Below are 25,352 nucleotides of genomic sequence, written 5' to 3' on the forward strand. Positions count from 1 at the left end.
CCATTCATTAGGGCATGATCATCTGAGTCTAATCACCTCTTCAAGGCCCCACCTTTCAATTACCATAATAGGATATCCCACCCTCAACAGTTACATTGGGGATTAAGCTTCAGTACATAAAACTTGTGGGCTACAATTCATCCATATCAATACTCAAAAATATATTCTGCAATTTAGAGAAATTAATAACTGCAAATGATTTACTTTGATAGATTCTTAGCTGGGTGATCTGATTATAGATGTTTAGAAAGCTAGAGAGTTGGGTAACATTTTAAGAATTGAAGCTTCTGTTCTTCACTTAAATTTCTTTTTAGGATATATGGGCTAAAATTATTTTTTAATTAATTTATTATTATTATTATTATTATTACTTTTTTTTTTCCTTTTTGTCTTTTTTCGTGTCCGGCAACGGATCGCAACCCTCAGTGTCGCGCCCGTACCGGATCGGGACCGGCAACGGGATCGCAACCCTCGGCGTTGCGCCCGCACCTCGCTCAGCCAGTGAGCGGGAACCGGTCTGTATGTGGGATCCGAACCCTCGGCGGGAATGCCGCTGCACTCCCAAGCGGCGCACTGTAGCAGTGCGCCACCGGGCCGGCCCATTATTATTATTACATTTTAAGATGTTGCAAACAATGGGGGGAGGAGGGGAGGAGGATGTAGGTGGGTTGTGGGGGTGGGGCTGGCTCATGGCCGGCTCCTTCACTGGCCTGGTTGTGGAGGGCGGGGGCATGGTTGAGGTCTGTGGGGGATGGCACTCTGGCTTGGGAGCCCTGGAAGCTTCTGGAGAGGCTTGGTTTTCACTGTGCTGGATGCAGATGTTGGGGGTTATGGCTGAGGCCCTCAGGCACTCTACACCCTGGCTCGGGAGCCTGGGGAGCTTCTGGCCTTTCTAGGTTTTATAGGTGTTCTTTGGTGATGAGAGACCTTTACTGGTGAATATCCGAACTTTGTCTCTGATCTGTGGGTTTTTTGTGTTTTCTTTCAGTTTTTTGTTGGATTATTAGCTACCTCCACCACTTAAACTCTGCACTGGAGCTAACTTGTTGTCCTTTGGTTACTTCTGTAATGGGGACCATTCTGTGGGTACCAGCACTTGAGCCTGTGGTTGAGCTAAATTGCTGCTTTGCTGCTGCTTCTCTGGGGAAGCCTTTTTGTGCAACTCAGGTTTTAATTGTTGACCTTGTATAAACTTCCTGGTCTTGTGAGGTCTAATACACCTGGGTTGTATGGAAACTCTGGTCTGGGCCTAAGTCTTTTCAACAAACTGCACCCCCTGCAGTTCTATATTCCTGACCAGTCTCCACTGAGTGAGCTGGTACTGATTAGAGGCCAGATCAGCTGTCTGTGCTCTGCCCCACTGTTTCTCCAGTGGGCCAGTCTCCCCTACCCCCCATACTCCGAACACTTCCTGTAAAGTGGGCCATGCATTAGTCCCTTACGATGACTCACTGATCTCTGAGTGGCTCCCTTTTTCAGTTGTCTGTGGCCCCTTGCTCCTATGCAGGTCCATGGGAACTCGGTTAGTGGTCTTGCTGGCCTGGGGGCCACCAAGGCGCTCTTCTCCCGGCAGTCTCCAAGCAACTTCACATAAAGGGTACAGCAGTGGCTTTTGCCAGCTCTTGCTCTGTGTGCTCACCAGGGCCAGGCTTGAAGTGGTTGGGGCTCAAAATGGTTGGAGTGTTCCCTTCTTTCTCTCATCGTGGCTGCTCCCACCTTCATGAACTCTGTAGGTCTCTCCTCATCTTCCCCTGAGCTCTAGAGGCCCAAGCTTGGCAGCCTTTGCTTTTTAATAATTGTAAATTGGTCAATTGTGGGAGAGAGTGACTCTGGGGACTGTCTATTCCCCATCTTGATTCTCTCTTCTGGGCTAAAATTATTTATGTGAATGTACAGTCTACTGTTTAGGGTAAGTTTTTTAATTACAAATTTTTGTTTAATTTTAATACAGGTAGATGCTTCCTTATCTTTTCTGGATGGTTTTGTGGCTGAAGGACTCAGTCAGGGGGTAGCACCTTACAAACCTCACCACCAACGGCAGGAGGAAAAGCTTTCTCAGGAAAAAGGTAATTTTTCATGAGTTTATAATTAGCTAGATTGTAGGAACATAATTTTTATGCAATTGATATTATAGGCATGTAACTAAGTAAAGACTTACTTTTTATTATTCCTCTTTAAATCTGCTTGTTGTTTACCCTGACTAGGTTTTCAGAACCCGGAAAAGAAGTTAGCCCAGAGATATTCCCAAAGACATAGGCTCCATATACATAAATGCCTATGATATGGCAGCCATCTTGGATTCTTTTTTTTTTTTTTTTTTAAAGATGACTGGTAAGGGGATCTCAACCCTTGGCTTGGTGTTGTCAGCACCACGCTCAGCCAATGAGCAAACCGGCCATCCCAATATAGGATCTGAACCCATGGCCTTGGTGTTATCAGCACCGCAATCTACCGAGTGAGCCACGGGCCGGCCTCATCTTGGATTCTTGAAAGAACTTGAAGGTGGAATTATGATGTTAGTCACTGTGCTGGAGGGGTGACATGTTATTGTGAGCATATCTTTGGAAAAGTTTTAGAAAAAAATTCTGGTTACTATGGGCTGGTGAATTTTGTTTTCATTCTGAGCAGTCTAGTATTTCTTAAGTGTATTAGAATGCTTCCTCCAACAAAGTATCTGATCCCTGAGTTAGGAACAGCTAAGAAAGGAAAGAATAAGGTACACTTAAGAAATGTGTCCTGTCAGCATGGTGTTGGTAAAGGGGAAATCAGTGCGTTGGGTGGTAGATGGCAAGTATGTGTATGAATAAAGGGAGACCAGTGAATATTATCTCTTTAGGAGTTCATAATGTCAACACACTGAAAAGTTCAATGCTGAAAGGTCTATTTTTTTTTTTTCCTATGAGTACTTATTATTTTCCAGGCTCTGTGATAGACATATTTTGTTATGAGTACAACTAAACAGTTGATCCTAAAATGAAACCAAAAAGTTATAAATGCTAATAATAGGCTTGATATTATCCTTTGCAGAAATATTTGTTTTTTAAAGCTTTTAAATTTTTTTTAATCTTTAATTTTTCGTTTTATTGTGGTAAGAACATTTAACATGACATGTATCCTCTTAAATTTTGAAGTATGCAGTACATTATTGTTGCCTATAGATACAACGTTGTACAGCAGATCTTAGCTTTTATTCATCTTGCTTGACTGAAATTTTATGTCTGTTGATTAGTAACTCCCTATTTCGTCCCCCTCTTAGCCCCAAGCAACTGCCATTCCATTCTTTGACTCTATGATTTTGACTGTTTTAGATACCTCATATAAATAGAATCATACAGTATTTTTTGTTTGTGACAGGCTTATTTCACTTAGCAGAATAGCTTCAAGGGTCATCCACGTTATTGCATGTTGCAGAATTTCCTTCTTTATTAACGCCGAATAGTATTCCATGGTGTATATATACCACAACTCTTTATCTATTCATCTGTTGATGGATATTTCATTTAGGTTTTTTTCACATCTTAGCTATTGTGAATAGTGCTGCAATGAACATAAAAGTGCTAATATCTCTTCGAGATCCTGATTTCAATTCTTTTGGATACATAACCAAAAGTGGGATTGCTGGATCATAAGGCAGTTCTATTTTTAATTTTTTGAGGAACTTCCATACTCTTTTCCATAATGGCTACTCCATATGCATTCCCACTAACAGTGTACAGGGGTTCCAATCCACAATTGGAACATCCTTTTTTTCAATTCTCCACATCCTTTTTTTTTTAACATAAATTTTTAAAAATGTTTATTATTATTATTTCTTTTACATTGTAAGATGTTGCAGAGCAGTTGGGATGGAGGGGGAGAGAGGAAATAGGAGGAGGATAGGGTGGGAGGAAGAGGAAAGGGGGAAGGGAGTGTGTCTGAGGCCCATGGCACCCTCCTCATTCTGTTGGAGGAGCCCAGGGGGCTTCTGGCAGTGGCTTGGTTGTGGCTGGGCTGGATGCAGACTTCAGGGAGATGAGACTGAGGCCCTTGACTCCCCACCAGTCCTGTCTTGGGAGCCCGGAACTCTTCCGGTAGCAGCCTGGTGTTTGTTGCTGGGCTGGATAGGAATGTTGGAGGGGCATGGCTGAGGCCTTTGGCCCCCTACACCCCAGCTCAAGAACCCAGGGGGCTTCCAGCAGGGGCTCAGTCATTGCTGGGCTGGATGTAGATGTTGAGGGGGCGTGGCTGAGGCCCTTGGCCCTGTCTCCACCCTGGCTTGGGAGCCTCAGGGACTTCTGGTCCTTCTAGGTTTTATAGGTGTTCTTTGGTGGTGTTAGACCTTTGCTGGTTAATATCAAAATTTTGTCTCTGATCTGTGGGTGTTTGGTTTTTTCTTTCAGTTCTTTGTTGAATTACTTAAACTCTGCACTGGAACTAACTTGTCCTTTGCTTACTTCTATAATGGGGGACCTTTCTGTGGGGACCAGCATTTGAGCCTGTGGTTGAGCTAAATTGCTGCTTTGCTGCTGATTCTCTGGGGAAGGCTTTTTGTGCAACTCAGGTTTTAATTGTTGACCTTGTATGTACTTCCAGATCTCGTGAGGTCTGTATTTTTTCAGCAAACTACATCCCCTGCAGTTCTGTATTCCTGACCAGTCTCCACTGAGTGGTCCTGTGCTGATTGGAGGGCAAATCAGCTGTCCATGCTGCTCTGAGGCTGGGGGGGATCCAAGGGCCCCATTGTTCCCACAGTGGGCCCATCTCCCCCACTGCCCACACTCTAAACACTTCCCATAGGATGGGCCATGTGCCAGTTGCTTGTAATGAAACTGGTCTCTGAGTGACTCCTTTTCTCAGTTGTCTGTGGCCCCTCTCTCCTATGTGGGTTCATGGGAACTCTGTTAGTGGTCTTGCTGGCCTGGGGGCCACCAATGCCCTTTTCTCCCCTGCCACCTCCATGCAACTTCATATGAAGAGCACAGCTGGGGCTTTTGCCAGCTCTTGTTCTGTGTGCTCACCAGGGCCAGCCTTGAAGTGGCTGGGGCTCAAAATGGTTAGAGCAGTCCTTTCTTTCTCTCATCACAGCTTCTCTCACCTTCATGAACTCTGTAGATCTCTCCTCCTCTTCCCCTGAGCTCTAGCAACCCCAGCTTGGTAGTTGTTGCTTGGCAGTTGTTGCTTTCTAATAGTTGTAAGTTGGTTGACAGTGGGAGGGAGTGATGCTGGGTACCATCTATTCTGCCATCTTGACTGGAAGTCTCTCCACTTCCTTGTTGACACTTGTTATCTTTTACTTTTTTTATAATAGCCATCCTGACAGGTGTGAGTTGATACCTTATTGTGATTTTGATTTGCATTTCCCTAGTGATTAGTAACATTGAGCATGTTTTCATATACCTGTTGGCTATTTGTATGTCTTCTTTGGAGAAATATTTATTCAAGTTCTTAGCCTAATTTTCAATCAAGTTATTTGTTTTTATTACTGTTGAGTCATAGGAATTTCTTATTTTGGAGATTAACCTCTTACAAGATACACAGTTTGTGAATATTTTCTCTCATTCTGTAAGTTGCCTTTTCACTCTGTTGATTGTTTCCTTTTCATGCAGAAGCTTTTAAGTTTGATGTATTCCCACTTATTTATTTTTGTTTTTGTTGGCCTGTGCTTTTGGTGTAACGATGAAATTATTGTAAAGACCATTGTCATGAAGCTTTTCTCCTGTTTTCTTCTAGGAGTTTAATAGTTTCAGATCTTACGTTTAAGTCTTTAATCCATTTTGAGTTGATTTTTGTGTATGACGTAAGATAAAGGTCCAATTTCTTTCTTTTGTGTATGGATATTCAGTTTTCCCAACACCATTTATTGAAGAAACTGTCCTTTCCCTATTGTGTATTGTTGGCACCCTGTGAAAGTTCAGTTGACCATATACACATGGATTTATTTCTGGGCTCTCTGTTCCATTGGTCTACATGTCTGTTTTTATGCTAGTTCCATTCTGTTCCGATTATTGTAGCTTTGTAATACATTTTGAAATCAGGAAGTGTGATGCCTCCACCTTTGGTCTTATTTCTCAAGATTGATTTGGCTGTTTACGGTCTTTTATGGTTCTTCACTGGTGAATTCTAACTAACATTTAAGCTAGAATTAATGCCAGACCTTCTCAAATTCTTTCAAAATTTGAAGGAAAGGGAACACTTCCAGACTCATTTTATGAGACCATCATTACCCCATACCAAAGCCACACAAAAACATGACAAAAAGAGAAAACTACAGGTCTATATTCCTAATGAATATAGATGCAAAAATTCTTAACAAAATACTAGCAAACTGAAACCAACAACACTTTAAAAGTATCATACAGGGCCGGCCCGGTGGCGCACTGCTACAGTACGCCGCTTGGGAGCATGGCAGCGCTCCCGCCGAGGGTTCGGATCCCACATACAGACCGGTTCCCGCTCACTGGCTGAGCGAGGGGCGGGCGTGGCACCGAGGGTTGCGGTCCCGTTGCCGGTCCCGGTCCGGTGCGGGCGCGACACTGAGGGTTGCAATCCGTTGCCGGTCACGAAAAAAGACAAAAAAGGAAAAAAAAAAAAGGATCATACACTGTAACTGAGATTTATCCCTGGAATGCAAGGATAGTTCAGCACATGTAAATTGATTAATGTGATATACCACATTAACAGAATAAAGAATAAAAATCACACGATTGTCTCAATACATACAGAAAAAGCATTTGACAAAATTCAGCACCCTTTCATGACAAAAACTCTCAACAAACTAGGAATAGGAGAAATACCTCAATATAATAAAAGCCATATATGAAAAGTCCTCAGTTAACGTCATAACATTATATGGTGAAAAACTGAAAACTTTTTCTCTCACGATCAGGAACAAGGCAAAGATGCCCATTCTTCCCATTTGTAATCAATATAGTACTGAGAGTTCTAGCCAGAGCATTTAGGCGAGAAAAAGAAAGAAAGGCATTCAAATTGGAAAGGAAGAAGTAAAATTGTCTGTCCTTGCAGACAATATCATCTTATATAATGAAAATACTAAAAGTTCCATTTAAAAAAACCTCTTAGAGGGCTGGCCCGGTGGTGCACTGCTACAGTGTGCCGCTTGGGAGCGCGACGGCGCTCCCGCCGAGGGTTCGGATCCCACATACAGACCGGTTCCCGCTCACTGGCTGAGCGAGGTGCGGGTGCAACACTGAGGGTTGCGATCCGTTGCCGGACACGAAAAAAGACAAAAAAAGGAAAAATAAATAAATAAATAAAATAAAAAACCTCTTAGAACTACTAAGTGAATTCAGTAAAGTTGCAGTATGCAAAATCAACATTCAAAACTCAGTTGCATTTCTATACACTAACAATAAATTATTTGAAAAGGAAATTAGGAAAACAGCCTCATTTATAATGGCACTGAAAAGAATAAAATACATAGGAATAAATTTAAGAAGGTGAAAGAGTTGAACACTGAGAACTATAAAACATTGATGAAAGAAATCAAAAAAGACACAAATAAATGAAAAGACGTCCCATGTTCATGGATTGTAGGACTAATACCATTAAAATGTTCATGCTGCCCAAAACAATCTGTAGATTCAATGCAATCCCTGTCTTTTAAGGCTTTTGATATATTTATTTAGCACAGTGATACCTAATGGCCTAGAAAATTCAATTGTCTTTCAAAGGGTAATCAATTTCTTCCCCATTAACTCCTTATATATTGGTAGAATATGATGGGAGAAAAAAGTAAAGTTTTCAATTATAATTGCCCAACCTGTGACTATATTGCTTATAAAGGTCATATGACATCCAGGGCATGGAGTGAAAATGTCTGGGAGCCATCAGTTGCCATTACTAAAGTTAGGAGTCAAGTAGGGAAGGGGAGGTAAGATGATGAGCCTAATTCCTGGCATTGGCTATTTTCTTTCTTAAAATAAGTTAATTGCTGACACAAATATAATAGATAGATAGCTCTGGAATTCCCCAAGCTGATGCAGTCCTTTGCCAAGTGCATTTTTTTCCCCATAGAACCATCATCATAAATGGGGTTAAGCTCTTAAATAGGCTCTTCCTCTCTCCTCCCAAACATATTTTTCAAAAGTTCTTTAAAGCAAAATTGAAATTTCTTGAGCTTAGATTATTATAGAAAAGGAAATTGGCTATGAGACAGGACATGGCAAGTGCTTAATAAATACTTATGGAATAAGTTATAGAATTACATATTTTAGAATTGGGACTGGCTGTAAGACAAAATAAAGAGTAACAGGGAAATAGGTATTTTCTGCATAAAGAATTGTTAATTCTGGAATCCTTCAAGTATCGATCAGTACTGGTACTAATCTCATTAGAGATTTTTATAAATCATTTGTAGAGAGTAGTAGTTAAATGTCACTTTAATAAGTGATACTCAGCTCCATTGGGAAGAAAAATGTCCAGTTTATAAGAATAAACTTCAGAAAGATATTGTAAGATACTAAGAATTGGCAAAAATAAATGGGGTGGTGGGGAACAAATTTTATTACCAGTTCCCACCCAAAGAAAGCATTTAGGAATCTGTGGATTATTCTATTAAAACATTATTCAAGTATATTGTAGCCCCAGTGTTGGGTAACACTGGAAATAGTAAGGGGAAACAGCAGTTTAATCTCTTGTCTATTGAACTATGACTTTTACAAAACCATGTCAAGTTGAGGTTGATAGTCTCTCAGCCCAGAGAACTGTACAACACAAAAGGGGATCCTAATGTAAAATTGAGTTAATAATAATAATAGATCAATATTGGTTCATAATTGTAACAAATGTACCACACTAATGTAACATGTTGATAATAGGAGAAACTGTGTGTGAGGGCAGGGTATAGGAACTGTCTGTACTTTCTGCTCCATTTCTCTATAAAAACCTAGAACTGCTATAAAAACAAAGTTTGTTACTTAGGAAAAAATTTAAATAACAATACTTATATATTTAATTATTAAAATAATTAAAATTAAATAATAATTAATAATAAATAATAGCTTGAGGGTTCTCAGGGAAGTATAGCCAAATGGTCAAGGTATAAAAGAATTGCAGCACAAGGTAACATAAAGGTAAGTCCATATAATGCAGACCTCTGACAAATAGGTTAAATATTGAATTACTCACTTACGCTTAGGATAGTTTGTACTTTATGATCTTTCACCTGGGCTACTTTAGTAGCTTTAAACTCCAAGGTCTCTGTGCCTACAGCTCATGCTTTCTCTTCTGCATGAATTTCCCTTTGCTCTCTTTCTTCACCTGGTTAACTTCTATATATTCAGTAAGTTGCAATTCACCTATCTGGCTCCTTCTTTTTCTTTCTTTCTTTCCTTTTCTTTCCCCTCCCTCCTTCCCTCCTAACCTTCCTTTCTTCCTTCCTGTCTGTCTCTTTTTTGACAGCTGGCCTTAAAGGAATCTGATCCCTTTACCTTGGTGCTCCTGGCTCTTTCTGCCTGTCGTCCCTCCTAACCTTCCTTTCTTCCTTCCTGTCTGTCTCTTTTTTGACAGCTGGCCTTAAAGGGATCTGATCCCTTTACCTTGGTGCTCCTGGCTCTTTCTGCCTGTCGTTTTTCTTGTGCTCCTCACATGCACATGAGCTCTTGTACTTCTAGTCAACTCTTTAAATTCTTTGGCCTTTTATTCATCACTGTGTGGATCTGGGGGAGTTTTCACTAGAGAATGAAAATAGTATGGTTTGAACTTCGTTCTTACCTTTGAGCCTTTCCAGGCCTTCCTTTGATGACAATCTTTAATTCTTCTGTCTCAGAATTGAAATTTTATCTGTCTGTTCTTCAGATACTGTTCCCTTCTATGTCTAGTTTTTGTTTTTTTGGGTTTTTTTCTCTCTCTCTCTTCTCTCTAACTCTATACCTCTAATTTTGAACTTCTTTCTGCTCTTTGGATTAAACTCTTTGTCTTTAATTGTGCATAGGAAGAATTTCTTGAGCTTTTCATTGTTACCGGAAGTGTTAATTCAGAGGCTGGATGTTTGACTGCTATATATGCTATTAAAAAGAGGCCAGTAGTGGCTAGATTAAGCTAGATGATTGAAAAACTTGGAATGAGAGGATGTTCTAGCTGAAAAGGGCCTTAGAGAGATTTAGACAAGTGGTTTCCAAATATGATTATGAATCAGAATCACGGAGAGTTTAAAAAAAAATGAGACAGAGTTTTGAGCACTACTTCTGTACCTTCTGTATCTGAATCTTTGAAAGCTTGCCTGCATGTATAAAGAGATCATTGACAGATTCTATGAAGTCAGCATGATCCTGGTTATTAGATCAACATTTGTAGTCCTAACCCTTCACTTTACAGACAAAAAAAACTTAAGGTCTAGTTCACATACCTAGCTCTCTCCTTTTCTTCATCTGGCTTCACTGGACGACAGTCTCCTGCTGGCATCTCTCTTGGTTCCGATATATCTGGGAATAGTGCTGAGACAGGGCTGAAAGAGTAAGTTCCTTTCTATTAAAATTGAGACTATGGGAGTGTTTAAATGTTTTTTATCATTCCATTTGTTTTCTGCTTCTGCTTTATATCATCATGATCATTATTTGCTTATTTTATCATGACTTCCAAGAAGTTTATTATTTCAGTGGAATTCAAATAATTCAAAGGAAGAGGCACATTTGTGGCATTGTGTTTTAATATAATGGCTTAGAAAGGTTCCTAGAAACTAAATTTTGTATGGGCTGTTGTTTCAGTTGTTTCTGTTTATTGGTCTGAAGGTATTGATATTGTATATCATGTCGTTATACTTTAAGAGCTTACCTACCTTCCAAGACAGCATAGATATGTATAAGCTTTACAGATAGTAATAATGTGTGTGTTATTGCTACTTATTGTAAAAATATATGTATACACATATATATGTTTTTAAAGAAGCATGTTAGAACTTATACACCCAGGTAAGTGTTTAGCATATTATTCTACATTTCTCATAATCATTTTGTTCTTCTGATAAATACTTCTTATAACCATCTCACTGGAAGATTGACAAACATAAAGATAATCATAAAGTAAGGTGACTAACATCACCTGGGGAAGCTGTATAGACCTGAAGAATGTGTATACTCACCTGAGAAAGCTGTTTACTAAAAATGCTTCCTGGGCTTCTTTCCAGCCACCTTGAAAATTTGTGATATATTTGTTTTAATATCTTATTTGGTGCTAAGTATTATCCTTTTAAGGTAGATTTTGACTTTGAAAATATAATTAAATTCCTTTTAGAAACATAATTAAGTTAATAAAATGAGATTGTGTGTATAAAGTACATAGTACATAATAATAGCAGCTAACATTTGTCAATCATTAATAATAGTTGTCATTACTATCATTCTCATCACTATCCAAAAGCTGAGTTTACCAAATACAATTAACAATTAATATGAATAATTTTGGTCAATATACTGACGTGACAGTAAAGAAAATGACCTTGTTTATGAAGGAGCTTCATCTAAAAGAGTTCAAAAATATTTTAAGTAATGGCAGCGTTTTTGGAGTAAATGTGATAAAATCTCAAAGGTGACAACTTTGAAGGATGACATTTGAATTTTGAGTTCATGTATATTCATTAAAAAGTTGGTCATCTTATTTTGTGATCATCTTTGTATTTGTCAATCTTCCAATGAGATGGTCATAAGAAGTATTTATCAGAAAAATGACCCAAATAGATTATGAGGAATGTAGAATGATATGCTGAATGAAATGGCATAAGGTAAAGTTTTTTCTTAATTTTTTCCTGCTCTGTTAAAAGGCTTATTTTCTTTCCCAGACATTTAATTTTGGTACTACAAGCATAGGGTGCAGATATGGTTTGTGAGCATGTGATGACAGAGGTGACAGCAATTAAGTGTCCCGAAAGAACAAAGAGGCAAGGGAAAGAGAGACAGGAACCCTCCAATCTCAGGGAGGAACTTACACAGTCCCTTTTACCTGCACAACAGGTGACAGCATCTGTTATTTAGTACTGAACTGGGAGACATGACAGGGCCTTATAAATCCTGTATGTGTACATGGACTATTCAGAGAAATGGCTTTTGGCAAAACTAAGGAATTGTGTATGCTACATTATCATGAAATGGAACATGAGAGATGAATTTAAATTTTTTTTTCCAAAGAGGACCACAGCTCACACATTATTTAAGATTAGGAACCAATGTGGTAATTGGTAAGGCGAATCAGCTTTAGAGTAGAGACAGTTGCTCTTCTACAGTCTCTGGCAAGCAGAGAATAAAATAGTACCAAGCCCAATTTAGAATTTCTTACCTGTAAACCCTATTACTGGACAGCACCCTATCTTAAATGGGAGTTCCTAGGGTTGAGTTAAAGTACACCCCTAATATTTTGATGGTTACTTGGTCAGAATTTGCATCTGTGTTTGAATGCAGATTTATTAAAAATAATATAAATGCACACCATATAAAATCATAAAACCATAATAGTGTTGTCAAGATCCAGGCAAAAATGACTCATGTTTAAAAAAATTCTTTTATAGTATGTTTCATATCATTGAGGCATATTTTGTGTATCTCTAATGTATTTTCCCACTTTTTAGATTGTCTATACGTAATGCATGACAGAAAATTTATGCTGATAATAGGCATGTATGCATATAAAATAAGTGAGAAACATCTTTAAAATAGCTTAAAGCTCTTTTTCGGCTCATTTTCTAGCACCCTCTCATTTTGCCTGTTGTGGGTTGGGTTCCCTGAGAAGCACATTCTGCAGTGACATTAAGTATGCAGAATATTTAGGAGTGCCCTTGGGATTGACACCTGTGGAAGGAAGAGGAAAGAAGCAGGTTTAGGCCTAGGAAGAAGTTAAGATGCAATGCATTGTCAACAAAAGCCTCTGCTGGCCCCATGGGGAGGTCTGGATGTAGAATGACCCTTCACAGTCGTCCTGAGTTGGGCCAAGATGGGTGGCCAGGATTTTACACTTCTGTTCACCAATCACTGGATGTGGGCTGCCTTGGAAGGTGTGTGATCTCAGGTGAGGCAGCCCTCTGCAGCTGAGGCAGTCCCTGCCAGCATTCCCAGCAGCACTTCCAACCGTACTTACTGAAGGTAGATCTGGATGGAGCAGCCCAGGGTCCACCACACCTGCCTTTTTTTGTTAAACTAATATTTGAATCATTTGTTAATGAAACTTGGGTACTTGTTCTTTTTTTTTTTTTTTTTGAGTAAATAATTAAAGGAAATATGTCAGTTCAGGAGGGTACAAAGATACTGTAATTGTACTGTGGGTATTCATGAATTTCCTAGAGGTCCTGCTTTTGAGATCCTAGGGATGCAAAGGGTCATTTTAGTGATTCCCATGACCACTTTTGGATCTGCTTTTGGTAAGGGCAACCAATTTTCTTCTAAGAGGTTTATTAATGTTTTATTTCATTTAAAAACTTTTTAGAAAACTCTTTTGGTACCTAAAAGAGACAGGGAAATGAAGATACTTGTAAAGAAACACACAGCAGTAAAAATCATTGCGAAGAATAAACCAGTTCCTTGTAGGGCATTCTTTATTAACATTCAAATTTGCCTCAGTCACTTACTACTTAATAGCATTAATTCTTTACTCAGTATGAAGTATAACTACTTGCTTTTTGTTTTTGGCCTACTACAGAAAATCAAATTGATCACGATTTCAACAAATTAGGTGGGAATAATAATGAATACAGATATTTCTGAGTCTTCCTTTTATATTCATTTCATGATCTTCCTAACTTGTAGTAGAAATTTTTAGAATGTTGTTTTGGACCATGACAAGGGATGCTTAAATGAGCCAGGTGCCAAGGACACATAGTTCTATTTTTATTTTTTTTTGATAGTATTTTCTTCCTATGATTAGCAAATATAAATTGTATATATTTAAGGTGTAAAACATGATGTTTTGATATACATATACATTGTAAAATTATTACCACAATCAAGCTAATTAATGTTCTTATAGGAGAACAATAGGGACAATCTATGGCTGTTTCAGCCTGTGCTTACGATGGTATTAGTCACTTCAGATTCATAGTTGTAACTTTTGGGACAACATTAGATGAGTCCATATTCTAAATTTGGCCCTGGACTTTTTGCCTAGATGCCTTGCCTGGGCTTTTTGGGTCAGATACCTGGCACTTAATCACTACTTTATTTCTTCTTCAGCTCAGGTATAAAAAATTCCTAAGCCTCATGCTCTTTCTTTTGTAGACCAAACCTCATTTTATTTTTATTTTATTTTATTTTTGGTAGCTGGCCAGTACAGTTATTGAACCCTGGACCCTGGTTTTATCAGCACCGTCCTCTAACCAACTAAGCTAACCAGCCAGTGCCTTATTTTACTTTTATAGAAGTACATTTATAATATTTGAAAATGTAGCTAGTGTTCACATTAAGAAAACCTTCTGTATTAAAAGTAAATTTATACATAGGAGTATATTTGAATGATTTTTTTTGCTTTCAACAGGATTTTATTTAGTGAATTTATATAGGTTTAATCCCTTTATATACAGCTAAGAAACTTGAGTCATTTCTGATATTTAACCCATCAGAATTTTAAAGATAAGGTATTTTTGAAAAGTCAGTAGGGGAAAGGAACCAATTTACAATAATTCTATTTTTGTGCAACTTATCTAAGCAATTGAGTGAAAATTACATGGTCTGAAATTTTAAACTAAGTCTAGAGTAGTGGTATCTTAAATCATGTGACTATGGTGTGGGGGAATGTTGGCTGTAACTAAAGTAAAATCTAGAGATCTAGGTTTTACTTCTGGCATATAAAATATATATGAAAGCTGTTTCTAAAAGGCCATGGGTAATGATGTGTTTTGGAAAAAATGCCCCCCAAAATAACTACTTAGTAGTTATTTAAATTGACTTGATTTCATTATCAATCTCCTTAGGACAAATAGCTTGAAGCTGGAAGGTATAAAGAAATTGTGGGGGAAGGAGGGCTATCTTCCCAAGAAGGAGAGCAAAACTGGTGAAGAAACTGAAGCTCTGCCTATTCCTCAAGAGAGTATAATGGAGAATGTAGATCAAGCTAAAACAAAAAAGGATCAGTGTCAAGTGCTTACCCAATCTAAAGAAGAGAAAGAAAAGCAGCTGCTGGCATCATCATTATTTGTTGGACTAGGATCAGAAAGCACTATCAATTTGGTAAGTAATCAGTTATGTTCCTCTAAGAATCTGTGTACCCTGTTTGTACAAAAAACTGGCTCTGTAAAACCTCCTGACTATCCTCTGTACACATGGTGGGAAATGGTTTCCACAGCTCTCACTTGCCATCATTTTCCAGCTCCAGAGCCAAAAAGAGAAAATCCAATTGGCTCAACTGAGTGGCATCGTGCAGAAGGAGGAGCAGCTAATGATGAGATACAATTAGCATGTATCCTCTTGCCTCTCAACCCCAAGTTTTCCTCTGTCGCTAGGACAGAGCAGACAGGATTGGGACTAGCTAGAGATGTGCTCCTTCTGTATCATGCCTCCTTTTGTATGGCTGCTTTTCTCCCTCAGACTATTCCATACTGATTTTTCTCACGTTTAAGGTTCTCAGTTACATAGATCAAGGCTGGGTTGATGTATTTCATTTTAACTAACTTTTATTTTTAGGTCAGTTATTTATTTTGAGTTAATTTTTTATATAGTTTTGTTAAGAGTCAAGTTCTTTTTAATTTTTTCACCTTCACCTTTTTATTTCATCTTCATTTTTAGAAGACATTTTCTCTGGATTGCAGTGCTAGGCTGACTGTTTCTTTTCTTTAAGTATTTTAACAAAGATGTCACTACAGTGTGTTTTGGCCTGTGTAGCTTCCGATTAACAACAGATTGACAGTGCAGATGAGTTCATTAAACTTGAAGACAAAGTAATAGAAACTATCCAAAATGAAACACGGCGAGAAAGAAAAGACAAAACAAAACAAAAAAGGAACAGAGAATCAGTGACCTGAGGGACAGGATCAAGCAGTCTAATATACGTCTAATTTGAGTCCCATGATTATTGGAATTGGAAATCCATTGCCCACTCTCCCATCCGCAGTTTCCCTTGTTTTTGTGTTAATAGAATATTAGTTCTTGTTTAATCACTTATGAATTGGGAGGTCAGAGACAAACTTATCTGCTTAGTGTTGGAAGAAAGTGTTGGGGCTTGAGGGGAATGGAGATGTTATGAAAAGGGAACTAGAATTCTGATTAACTAGAATCATGTGAAGGGTAACTGTGCAGTGTTGAAGCCCCCAGAAGGATAGAGACATGGACTTAGAATAGTGTCAGTTTGCTGCACTGATTCTAGATAGAACTTTGTGAGGCAAGGGAACACTTGAACCATCACTCTTCTTACTTAGATTCACGAACCATTCCTCAGAAGGTTTAAATCAAGGATGGCAAATTTTCTGTTCCTGTCTCCTGAGTCTGTGTCAAACATACATCATCAGTCAGTTATAGAATTCTTTCCTGCTGAGTTTTCCAGTCAGCCTTTGCCAGTTGATTCTTGAGGTAAAACCAGTTTTTCTTCTCTGCTTATTAACTCATAGGCTGTGAAATCGTGATTGTTATAGATTATTAAAACAGTTTGGATCATCTCTGCATTTGAGGGTAACTTAGTCTTCTACAGGACAACTCTGGAAACTCAAAAAATGGCTAGGTTTCTCAGTATTTTTAATTTGTCCAATTCTGTAATCTAGTATTCTGAAATCTATCAAGTTTTTAGAATTGTTCATGACTGACTTTTTGACTTTATTTCTTTTTTTATTTTATGTGTTTTTAAAAAGAAATAAGATTTAGCTAATATTTCAAAGTTATGTAGCTGTCCAAATTTTAGGTCTTAACATTTTCTTCATCTCTGATTTTTTGGAGCAAGTTAGTAAACTGCTCATTTGGAATTACAGAAAATGTTTAAAACTCATGACTAATAGAATGGTTTCTTTTATGTTATTACTATTTTATTTTTGCAGCTTGGAAAAGCAGATAATGTCTCTCACAAGTTCAGAAGGAAATCAAAAATCAAGGAAACCAAAAGTGGAGAAACAGCCCATTCTCACAGTATGACCTGTTCTTCTGTTAGTTCTTTGTCAAATGTGTCATATGATGAAGATTATTATTTGAATACTTTACAGGATAGAGGAGACAAGGAACTAAAGAAATTTTCTCTCAGTTTGGAACTTTTGGATTCTGAGCCTCTCACAGAACTACCCTTGGTTGAGAAACTCTCAAATTGCAACCTGTCTGCACCTTCTTTGTTTGCTGATAACGATATGGAAATTTTTCACCCTCCTCAATCTACTGCAGTCTCAGTTGCCAAGGAAATGTCTTTAGCTTCTTCTTTTTTGGAGGAAACTACTGAATGCATACATTCAAATCTTATGGAGGTCTGTAATAATGAAACCATATCAGTGTTTTCTTACAAAATTTGGAAAGATGATTGTTTATTGATGGTCTGGTCAATCACTAATAAGAGTGGTTTGGAACTGAAAAGTGCTAACTTAGAAATTTTTCCTGCAGAAAATTTCAAGGTAAGAAAATGAATAGTTTGTTATTTCTGCCTTAAATGGACAGTGCTCGCTAATAATGTTTCTGCTGTTCGCTCTTCTGATGGTTTTTAAATTTCTCCTTCTTTTACCTTCTTTGCAAAAACAGGTAAAAGGTATGACAAATTTTTTCCTTTTTTTTTTTTTTTAAAAAGATGACCGGTAAGGGGATCTTAACCCTTGACTTGGTGTTGTCAGCACCACGCTCAGCCAGTGAGTGAACCGGCCATCCCTATATGGGATCCGAACCTGAGGCCTTGGTGCTATCAGCACCGCACTCTCCCGAGTGAGCCACGGGCCGGCCCTTTCCCTTTTTTTTTTGACTGGTAAGGGGATCGCGACCCTCGGCACGGTGTGGTCCGCACCGGCCATACCTATATAGGATCCGAACCCACGGCCTCGGTGCTACCAGCGCCGCACTCTCCTGAGTGAGCCATGGGGCTGGCCCAATTTTTTACTATTTTGAGTAGGGAAAAATTGTTCGAAAGAGGCAAGGAAGGAAGCATAATAGAGATTGTATTGGGGAAGGTCGTAGCTACAAAGTGAGTTTAGATGGAGCACAGTGAAAATGTAGGCTCTTGGTTTAGACTGCTTGGCTTTAACTTTTGCTTCTACAGCTCATTAGCTGTGTTACATGGTCAGGTTATTTGACTGTTTTGTTCCTCGGTTTGCTTATGTTTCAAATGAGAATGTTAACAGTGTGTGCCTGTTACTGTGAAGGTATGAGTTAATACCTGTAAAATGCTTACAGCAGTACATGGCACCTGGTAAGTATTATTGTTTATTTTCAGTGTGTACTTAGTGTTCTCTTTTCCTGCACTCTGTAAATGTCTCATTCACTCTTGTCATAACTACTGACAGGAAATTCTGAAATTATTTAACAAATCAAGTAAAAATATTGAAGGGTAAATGTGTATATTACCTCTTTTTTCTCTCACTGATGGATTATTCTGCACTGAGTGCTCAGACATCACTTCTGTTTCTTTTCTAGCTCCAAGAGACTGCCATTTTGATTTCTGGGAGTATGTTTAATTGCATTTTTGTGTGGATGTCCTTGGTGGAGTTATAATGTATATCTGTCTTCCACGAAACCGACCCCTTTTCTTTTATGAACTGGAATGTGTTGAATGGGATATTGTCTGGGTCACTGACTGGGGAAGAAGTTCCCAAATCTAGATGTACATTTAAATCACCTGTGGAACTTAAAAAACAAAAAACCCAACCCAGTTGCTTGAACACTACCACCAGATCTTGAATAAGGGTAGAGAATGAGAATGGAAGACATCTCTATTTTTTTTTTTTTTTTAAACTCTGCTAGCTTCAAAAATCTGGTGCTGGCCAGTGTTGAGAGCTTCCAGACTAGAGTTTAATAATCTTTTAAAAAATAATCATACAAGGGCTTTAACTGTAATGCCATTTGGTATGTAATTTTGACCTGTGTACTGTTATTTCTTGTCTGTGCTAGTTAATTTTTCTCAAGAAGTCAATCATCTTCATAATGTAGTTTGTTATTAACTTCACACTACTATGCTTTTGTACCACTTCAATTAAATAGAAAATCGGTATTCATATAATAGTCTGTATTGATCCCTTCTTCAGTACTTTTATTACTTTTATTTACAGATCACTGAGCAGCTGGGATGCTGTTTGCCTGTAATGGAAGCAGAAGGCACCAAAACCTTTCAATATAGTGTGCAGATGGAAAAACCTTTTACAGAAGAGAATCTTTCTGGTTTTATAAATTATCAAATGATGGATACTCATTCTGTTCAAATGGAATTTTCCATAAACTTATCACTGTTAGATTTCATTAGGTAAATATTTTCAGGAATGTTATTTATTCATTCAGCAAATATTTATTAGGCTTCTTCTCTGGGCAGAGAAACTATGCTATGTGCTAGGGAATATAACAATTAAAAACCAGATACATTTCCTACCTTCAGGGAGCTTCCAGTCTATGGAAGAAACATTGAACAGTCACATAAATATATACGTAATTATGATTTTGCTATGAAGAGAAAATAAATGGTACAGAGGGAGATTATGAGACCCGACTTAAGGTCGGGTTGGTTGGTAATCTGGGAAAATTTCTGAAAGTAATATCTAAAATGAAATAAATTCAAAGATTCTGCATGGCTTTTTTTTTAAGCTTTTGAAGTTTTTCTCATTTGTATTTTATTCATTTAATTATTTCATAAAATCTGTTAAGCTTTAGAGAAAAGAAAATTAATCAATATAGTGATTAAACTTTTATTAAACATATAATACGTATTTAGCACTATATTAGGCATTGTGCAGTGTTAACAAAATAATTAAAACAATCTCTTAACACTTTTGCTCTCATTTAGTTTTATAAATGTATTGTACTGTCTTTCAACATTTTTTAAAATGAAGACTGCCTGAACCAAGAATGAAGAATACCAGTGAATATCTAAAAAATTTTTAACTTCCACACATTACTTGTGTTACACTACTATAATTTTTGCCCACTCTTTAAGGTCTTTTAGTAAGAACGTGTCTATCAGTCTGTCAGAGTATTTATGTCTGTGTTGCAGTGTAAGATAAAATTCAGCCTTCACAAAATTTATATTCTGTGACAGTGAAGATATATCCCATGATGAGCATTAGTAATCTAAAGAAACACTATATATATAACATAAACAGTTCTGTGTGTATTAATAAAATCTTTATATCTTTACAAAGAACTTCTTTCTTGACTATAAAATCAATGTATACTTATAAAATTCAAATGCTATAGAAAAATATGAATAAGTAGAATATAAAAGTTTCCTGTAATTCCACCCCCCAGAGATACCCAATTTTAACTATTTGACCTTTAGTCTCATAAACCATTTTCATAATGTGTTTTTAAAAAGTCTTTCCCTTGATCTAATTTATTTAAGGTGCTAGGTCTTTGTAATCATTCTCTTTTACATGACTTTGATAGAGTATCTCATTATCCCCAAATCCAAAGTATACATAAAAGAAAAGTTTTATACTATAATTGAATAATTCATGAAATTACTTGGTAAAATGTTACTGGAATGACTAATAGTCAGAAAGAGAACTAAGTGAGTTACAGAAAAGACATTTTCAATTTCATAATATCTTCTTTCATTATTTTCATGAGGTTGGAGGATGATACTAAGTATTCTAATCATATTTAGTTTAAAAACATAAATTTTGCCAGACCCAGATTTACAGTGATTATGTTTTATTCCCATGGGTCATTTGAAATGTATATTTGTTTAGAATCATTTCATTCTTTTGGACATATATCTAATTTTAAAAATTATTTTCAGACCATTAAAAATCTCAACTGAAGACTTTGGAAAACTCTGGTTATCCTTTGCAAATGATGTGAAGCAAAATGTAAAAATGTCAGAATCTCAAGCCACGTTGCCTTCTGCCTTGAAGACTCTGCAACAGAAACTAAGACTTCATGTTGTTGAAATTATAGGTTCGTAGAGTTACAAAAAGGCAATCCTGTGTTTATAGGAGTTTTCTCACAATCAGAACACAAATCAACTCTTAGAAGTGTCAGTCTTCTTAGAACTGTGTTCCTATTATGAGAATCTTTCAGATGAGTGTTTTTCAGACTGTATTAAAATTTTTTTATTGGAAAATACACATAACATAAAATTTAACTGTTTAACCATTTTTAAATGTACAGTTCAGTAGCATTAAGTATATTCGCAGTGTTGTGCAACTGTTACCACCATCAATCTCCAGAACTTTTTCACCTTCCTCAACTGAAACTCTGTACCCATTAAACACTAACTTCCCATTTCCCCTCCCTCCCCAGTCCCTGGCAAACACCATTCCACTTATTGTCTCTATAAATTTGACTACTTTAGTTACCTTAAATAAGTAGAATCATACAATATTTGCCATTTTGTGTCTGGCTTATTTCACTTAGCACAATGTCTTCAAAGTTGATCCATGTTGTAGCATGTGTCAGAATTTCCTTCTTTCTTAAACCTGAATATTATTCCACTGTATGACTGTACTACATTTTGTTTATCCATTCATCTGTCAGTGGACACGGGTTACTTCCACTGTTCGGCTATAGTGAATAATGTTGCTATGAACATGGATATACAAATATCTGTTCAAGTCCCTGCTTTCAGTTCTTGTGATTATACACCCAGAAGTGGAATTGCTGGATCATATGGTAATTCTGTATTTAATTTTTTGAAAAGTCACCATATCAATTTCTCAGCAATTGTACCATTTTACATTCCCATAAGCAATGCACATGGGTTCCAGTTTTATCACATTTTCATCAACATTTTTTTTTTTTATAATAGCTATCTTTATGGGTGTTAAGTAGTATCTCACTGTGGTTTCAATTTACATTTCCCCAGTGATTAGTGATGTTGAGCATCTTTTCATGTGCTTATTGGCCATTTGTATATCTTCTTGAAGAAATGTCTTTTGAAGTCACTTTTTTATTAAATAATTTTACATTTTTGTTTTGTTTTAGGCAATGAAGGGCTATTGGCCTGTCAGCTGCTCCCATCCATCCCGTGCTTACTGCATTGCCGAGTTCATGCTGACTTATTAGCCTTATGGTTTAGATCTTCCTGCTCTACTCTTCCTGACTATTTACTTCATCAGTGTCAAAAGGTGGTGGAGGGATCCTAGCAGAAGTTCTGCTTAATTTTACTCCATCAAGATAAATGGTTTACATAGATAAACTTATTTACCAAAGTGGAAAGAACTCATGGTACTTCTAGTGAAAGTGGGGATTATTACAAGTTATGATTTATGTGTTTTCTTTATGATTCTTGGTCAAGAAAGATCCCCAAGAAACTGTGTCCCTAACCTTTTACTCAGGATTGTACAGTATGTTTGGGTCCCAAAAAAGTGACCTAAGCTAATGTTATAAACTGCTAATGGTTTATATAGCAAATGGTTTATATAGCACTTAGTGTAGATGGACTGAAAATATTTATTTTGTTATAAATAATTTTATAGCAAGTTTACTCTAGTGCTAGCTAATCTGTAGTAAAGCCAAGTCTCAGTTCTCTGCGTTAATGGAAGGGAGACATGAAATTGATAATCTGAAACCTAATCCATATTTGCTTTGGAATACAGTGTATGTTTCTTGGTAGGCAAGACAACACTTTCAATTATGTTTTGCTTAGATTGGTGTTGCGCTAAGTCGGCATAGCACACACTAACAGTTGTAGGAGATTCATGAACGTGTTAGATATTGGGGAGTCCAATATGTGGTATATTTTTTATTACAGATAACTTGTTATACATAATTCCAGATAATTTGGCTATAAAATGTATCTGTTTTTCACTTGCAATTATTATAAAATTCACAGTGAATCACCGTATTCTTATTTTAAAAACTCAGAGCCATTTACAAAATATTATCATATAGAAACAAAACGCATAAGAACCCACAGTACCAAAGCAAGCAGATATAAGAGGATGGCAAATTAAAAAGTGTGATTGGAGTATAAATAGTAAAACTATCTTTCCTGGCCTTTGAATCCTTTAGCACTCAATGGATATAGCTGAGGCAGTGATTAAGTATGCCATACAGGTTCTTCAGTAAAATATATCATTTTCATGTTATAGTTATGCCTATATTGCCTCTGTCAGAACTGTTACCAGTAAAAGAAGAGGTTAATCCTAATATGGATGATGGACCAAAATCTTGGGATTGTACATTAACTGAAATAGTATTTTATAAAACCTTATGGTGCTGTGGAAAATATTTTATTATTTCACTTTTTCTGACACTTTGCCATGGAGACTATTCAGGTAATACAGTTTTAAGTCATTGCAGTTAATACTTTGGTTAATTGGTACTGTTTATCAACCAGGTCAGGAATTCTGGTTTTAGTTTATCTCATCAATCACAGCTGATCAAGATGCTAAGGGGATTCCCCTGACCTAATAGATTTCGTTACTCATTTGTGTCTAGAATATTTCCCTCCCTAAAAACAAAAGCAGTGTTTTGTTTTGTTTTCTCTTGATTAATTTTTAAGTTATTCAATAAAAAGAATTAACATCTTATTAATTTCGTTCTTTTAAAAATGTACAGTAAAACCTTACTATAAGAGCAATAAGTGACTGGAATTTCCTATATAATAGGTTCCTCCTTTTGAATAGAAAATCAGATTCATCCTTAGGCTCCCAGCAGTATCATGATGAAGGGAATGTGCTGACTTTGGTGGTGTGGTGGACACTGGTATCTAGTAGCCTCATCAGCTTCCTCTTTATTCCTACCTCTGTCAGCAGCATCTGCTGCCCCTTATCTGACTCAGCTGTTACTCTGACAAAGCGAGAGGAAGTGCCCTCTCACTTTGCAAAGGAGTGCAGCGTATGGTAGAGGAGGTGTTCCAGCTTTTTGTGTTCTTACTTCCATGTGTTTACATGCTCACTGAGGCTGAGTCGAGTGTGGTACCATAGGTTCAGGATGCCCAGCATGCACATGGAGAGCTACTAGGGAGAGATTACAAAGGGCTTTCTGTTCCTTTGTTAAAGTGTGTTCATGAGTAGCAGCAGCAGTTGTCACGAGCGACATGCTTGACATACAGAGCTATCTAATGGTGGGAGAGGTGTAATGGTAGATTTAAGGTTGGTAGCATGATTTTGGGTCTGCCAAAGGGAATATAATGTCACTTTTGTTCTTTCTGAACCCACTAAATAAAAGTAGGGTAACAGAGTTTCTACTGAAATGTTTAGTAGAATGTTTACAATTTTTATATTTTTATGATTTTAAAAACAAACAATAATAGAAAAGAGTAGATTTTAAGCAACTTCAGGACAGAATGTATTCTGCCTAAATTCATTGAATGTTTTAAGTTCTAAATCAGGCATCACCAACCTTTTTTGCATTGTAGGAATTGTGACTATGAAGTAGGGAGAATGATATTTATGGGTAGATTCCTTCTTTTTACCTTATAGCCATAATTTAGTCAGTGAAGGACAACATCTGGGTCAGAGCTATGGGGGCATGCTCCTCCATGTGAGTTTTGTGCCAGCCATTTTTGCTGAGAATGGAGAGGGTAGCAAGTGTGAATCTGGGGGGAAATAAGGGAAGACAGGAAAGCCTTAGGAGCAGGTAGAGGAAGAAGGGTCAGGTTCCCACCTGTGAAGTAAAGGAGGTGAGAGGCTCCTCAGGGTTTGATAGTAGGCCCCAAGTAAGCGTCCTCCTAGAGAAACTGCAGATGGAAGCTGAGCATTTACCAAGTACTAATGTGCCAAGCATACCAAGCATAGCATGTGCTCTGCAGAGGAACCTTATTTTAAAGAATATTCTACTATCAGCTACCAAAAGAATTGTGGTATAAGTGCAGTATTTTATTTTTTTCCCTTATTGTATTTTATGTCAATAATATTTTAAAATATTGAACTATTTGTCTTATATCTTCATGGATAAATGTAGTCTTTGTCTCATGATTGTGAGCCACTGAAAGTGCACTGAACCTATTCACGTGTCATTATAGATGTTTTGCTGTGTTAAAGTTTTAGGAGAGAATATGCAAGTGAATAACAATTCAATAGGCATTTATTACCTTATTTTGGAGTTGAATTCTGTAATTTGAAAAAGTTCAGTTAAACATGTAATAAATACAAAGTGATCTATACTATTCCTTGGTTTCTATGTTCTTTATTATCTAAATAGCTGTATAATAAGTAATACTATTTAATCAGTAATTTCGTGAGCATTAGCTAAAAAGAGCAGAAGCAATTGGAAAGGGATGAAAAGAATAATTTACTCATTGTAGCCCCAAAGAATCTGGTGTAATTGATTAAAAGAAATCATACTACTATTTCTTTTTTTTTGACCAGTAAGGGGATCGCAACCCCTGGCACA

The 25,352-nt window shown here is 37.1% G+C and overlaps 1 protein-coding gene across 1 annotated transcript in view; it reads left to right on the forward strand.

Moving 5' to 3' along the window:
• Positions 1 to 25,125, forward strand: part of AP4E1 (adaptor-related protein complex 4, epsilon 1 subunit) — a 64,659-nt gene extending 39,534 nt beyond the window's left edge. Inside the window, exons 15-22 of the mRNA XM_008566917.1 lie at positions 1,952 to 2,066; positions 6,911 to 6,918; positions 10,337 to 10,452; positions 14,888 to 15,143; positions 16,937 to 17,494; positions 19,133 to 19,323; positions 20,812 to 20,969; positions 21,996 to 25,125. Coding sequence (XP_008565139.1) covers positions 1,952 to 2,066; positions 6,911 to 6,918; positions 10,337 to 10,452; positions 14,888 to 15,143; positions 16,937 to 17,494; positions 19,133 to 19,323; positions 20,812 to 20,969; positions 21,996 to 22,156 — 1,563 coding nt within the window. The 3' untranslated portion in view covers positions 22,157 to 25,125. The remainder of the gene's footprint in view (positions 1 to 1,951; positions 2,067 to 6,910; positions 6,919 to 10,336; positions 10,453 to 14,887; positions 15,144 to 16,936; positions 17,495 to 19,132; positions 19,324 to 20,811; positions 20,970 to 21,995) is intronic.
• Positions 25,126 to 25,352: the final 227 nt, after the last annotated feature.

Source organism: Galeopterus variegatus, unplaced genomic scaffold, assembly GCF_000696425.1.
Source record: "Galeopterus variegatus unplaced genomic scaffold, G_variegatus-3.0.2 Scaffold276, whole genome shotgun sequence".
NCBI classification, from domain to species: Eukaryota; Metazoa; Chordata; class Mammalia; order Dermoptera; family Cynocephalidae; genus Galeopterus; species Galeopterus variegatus.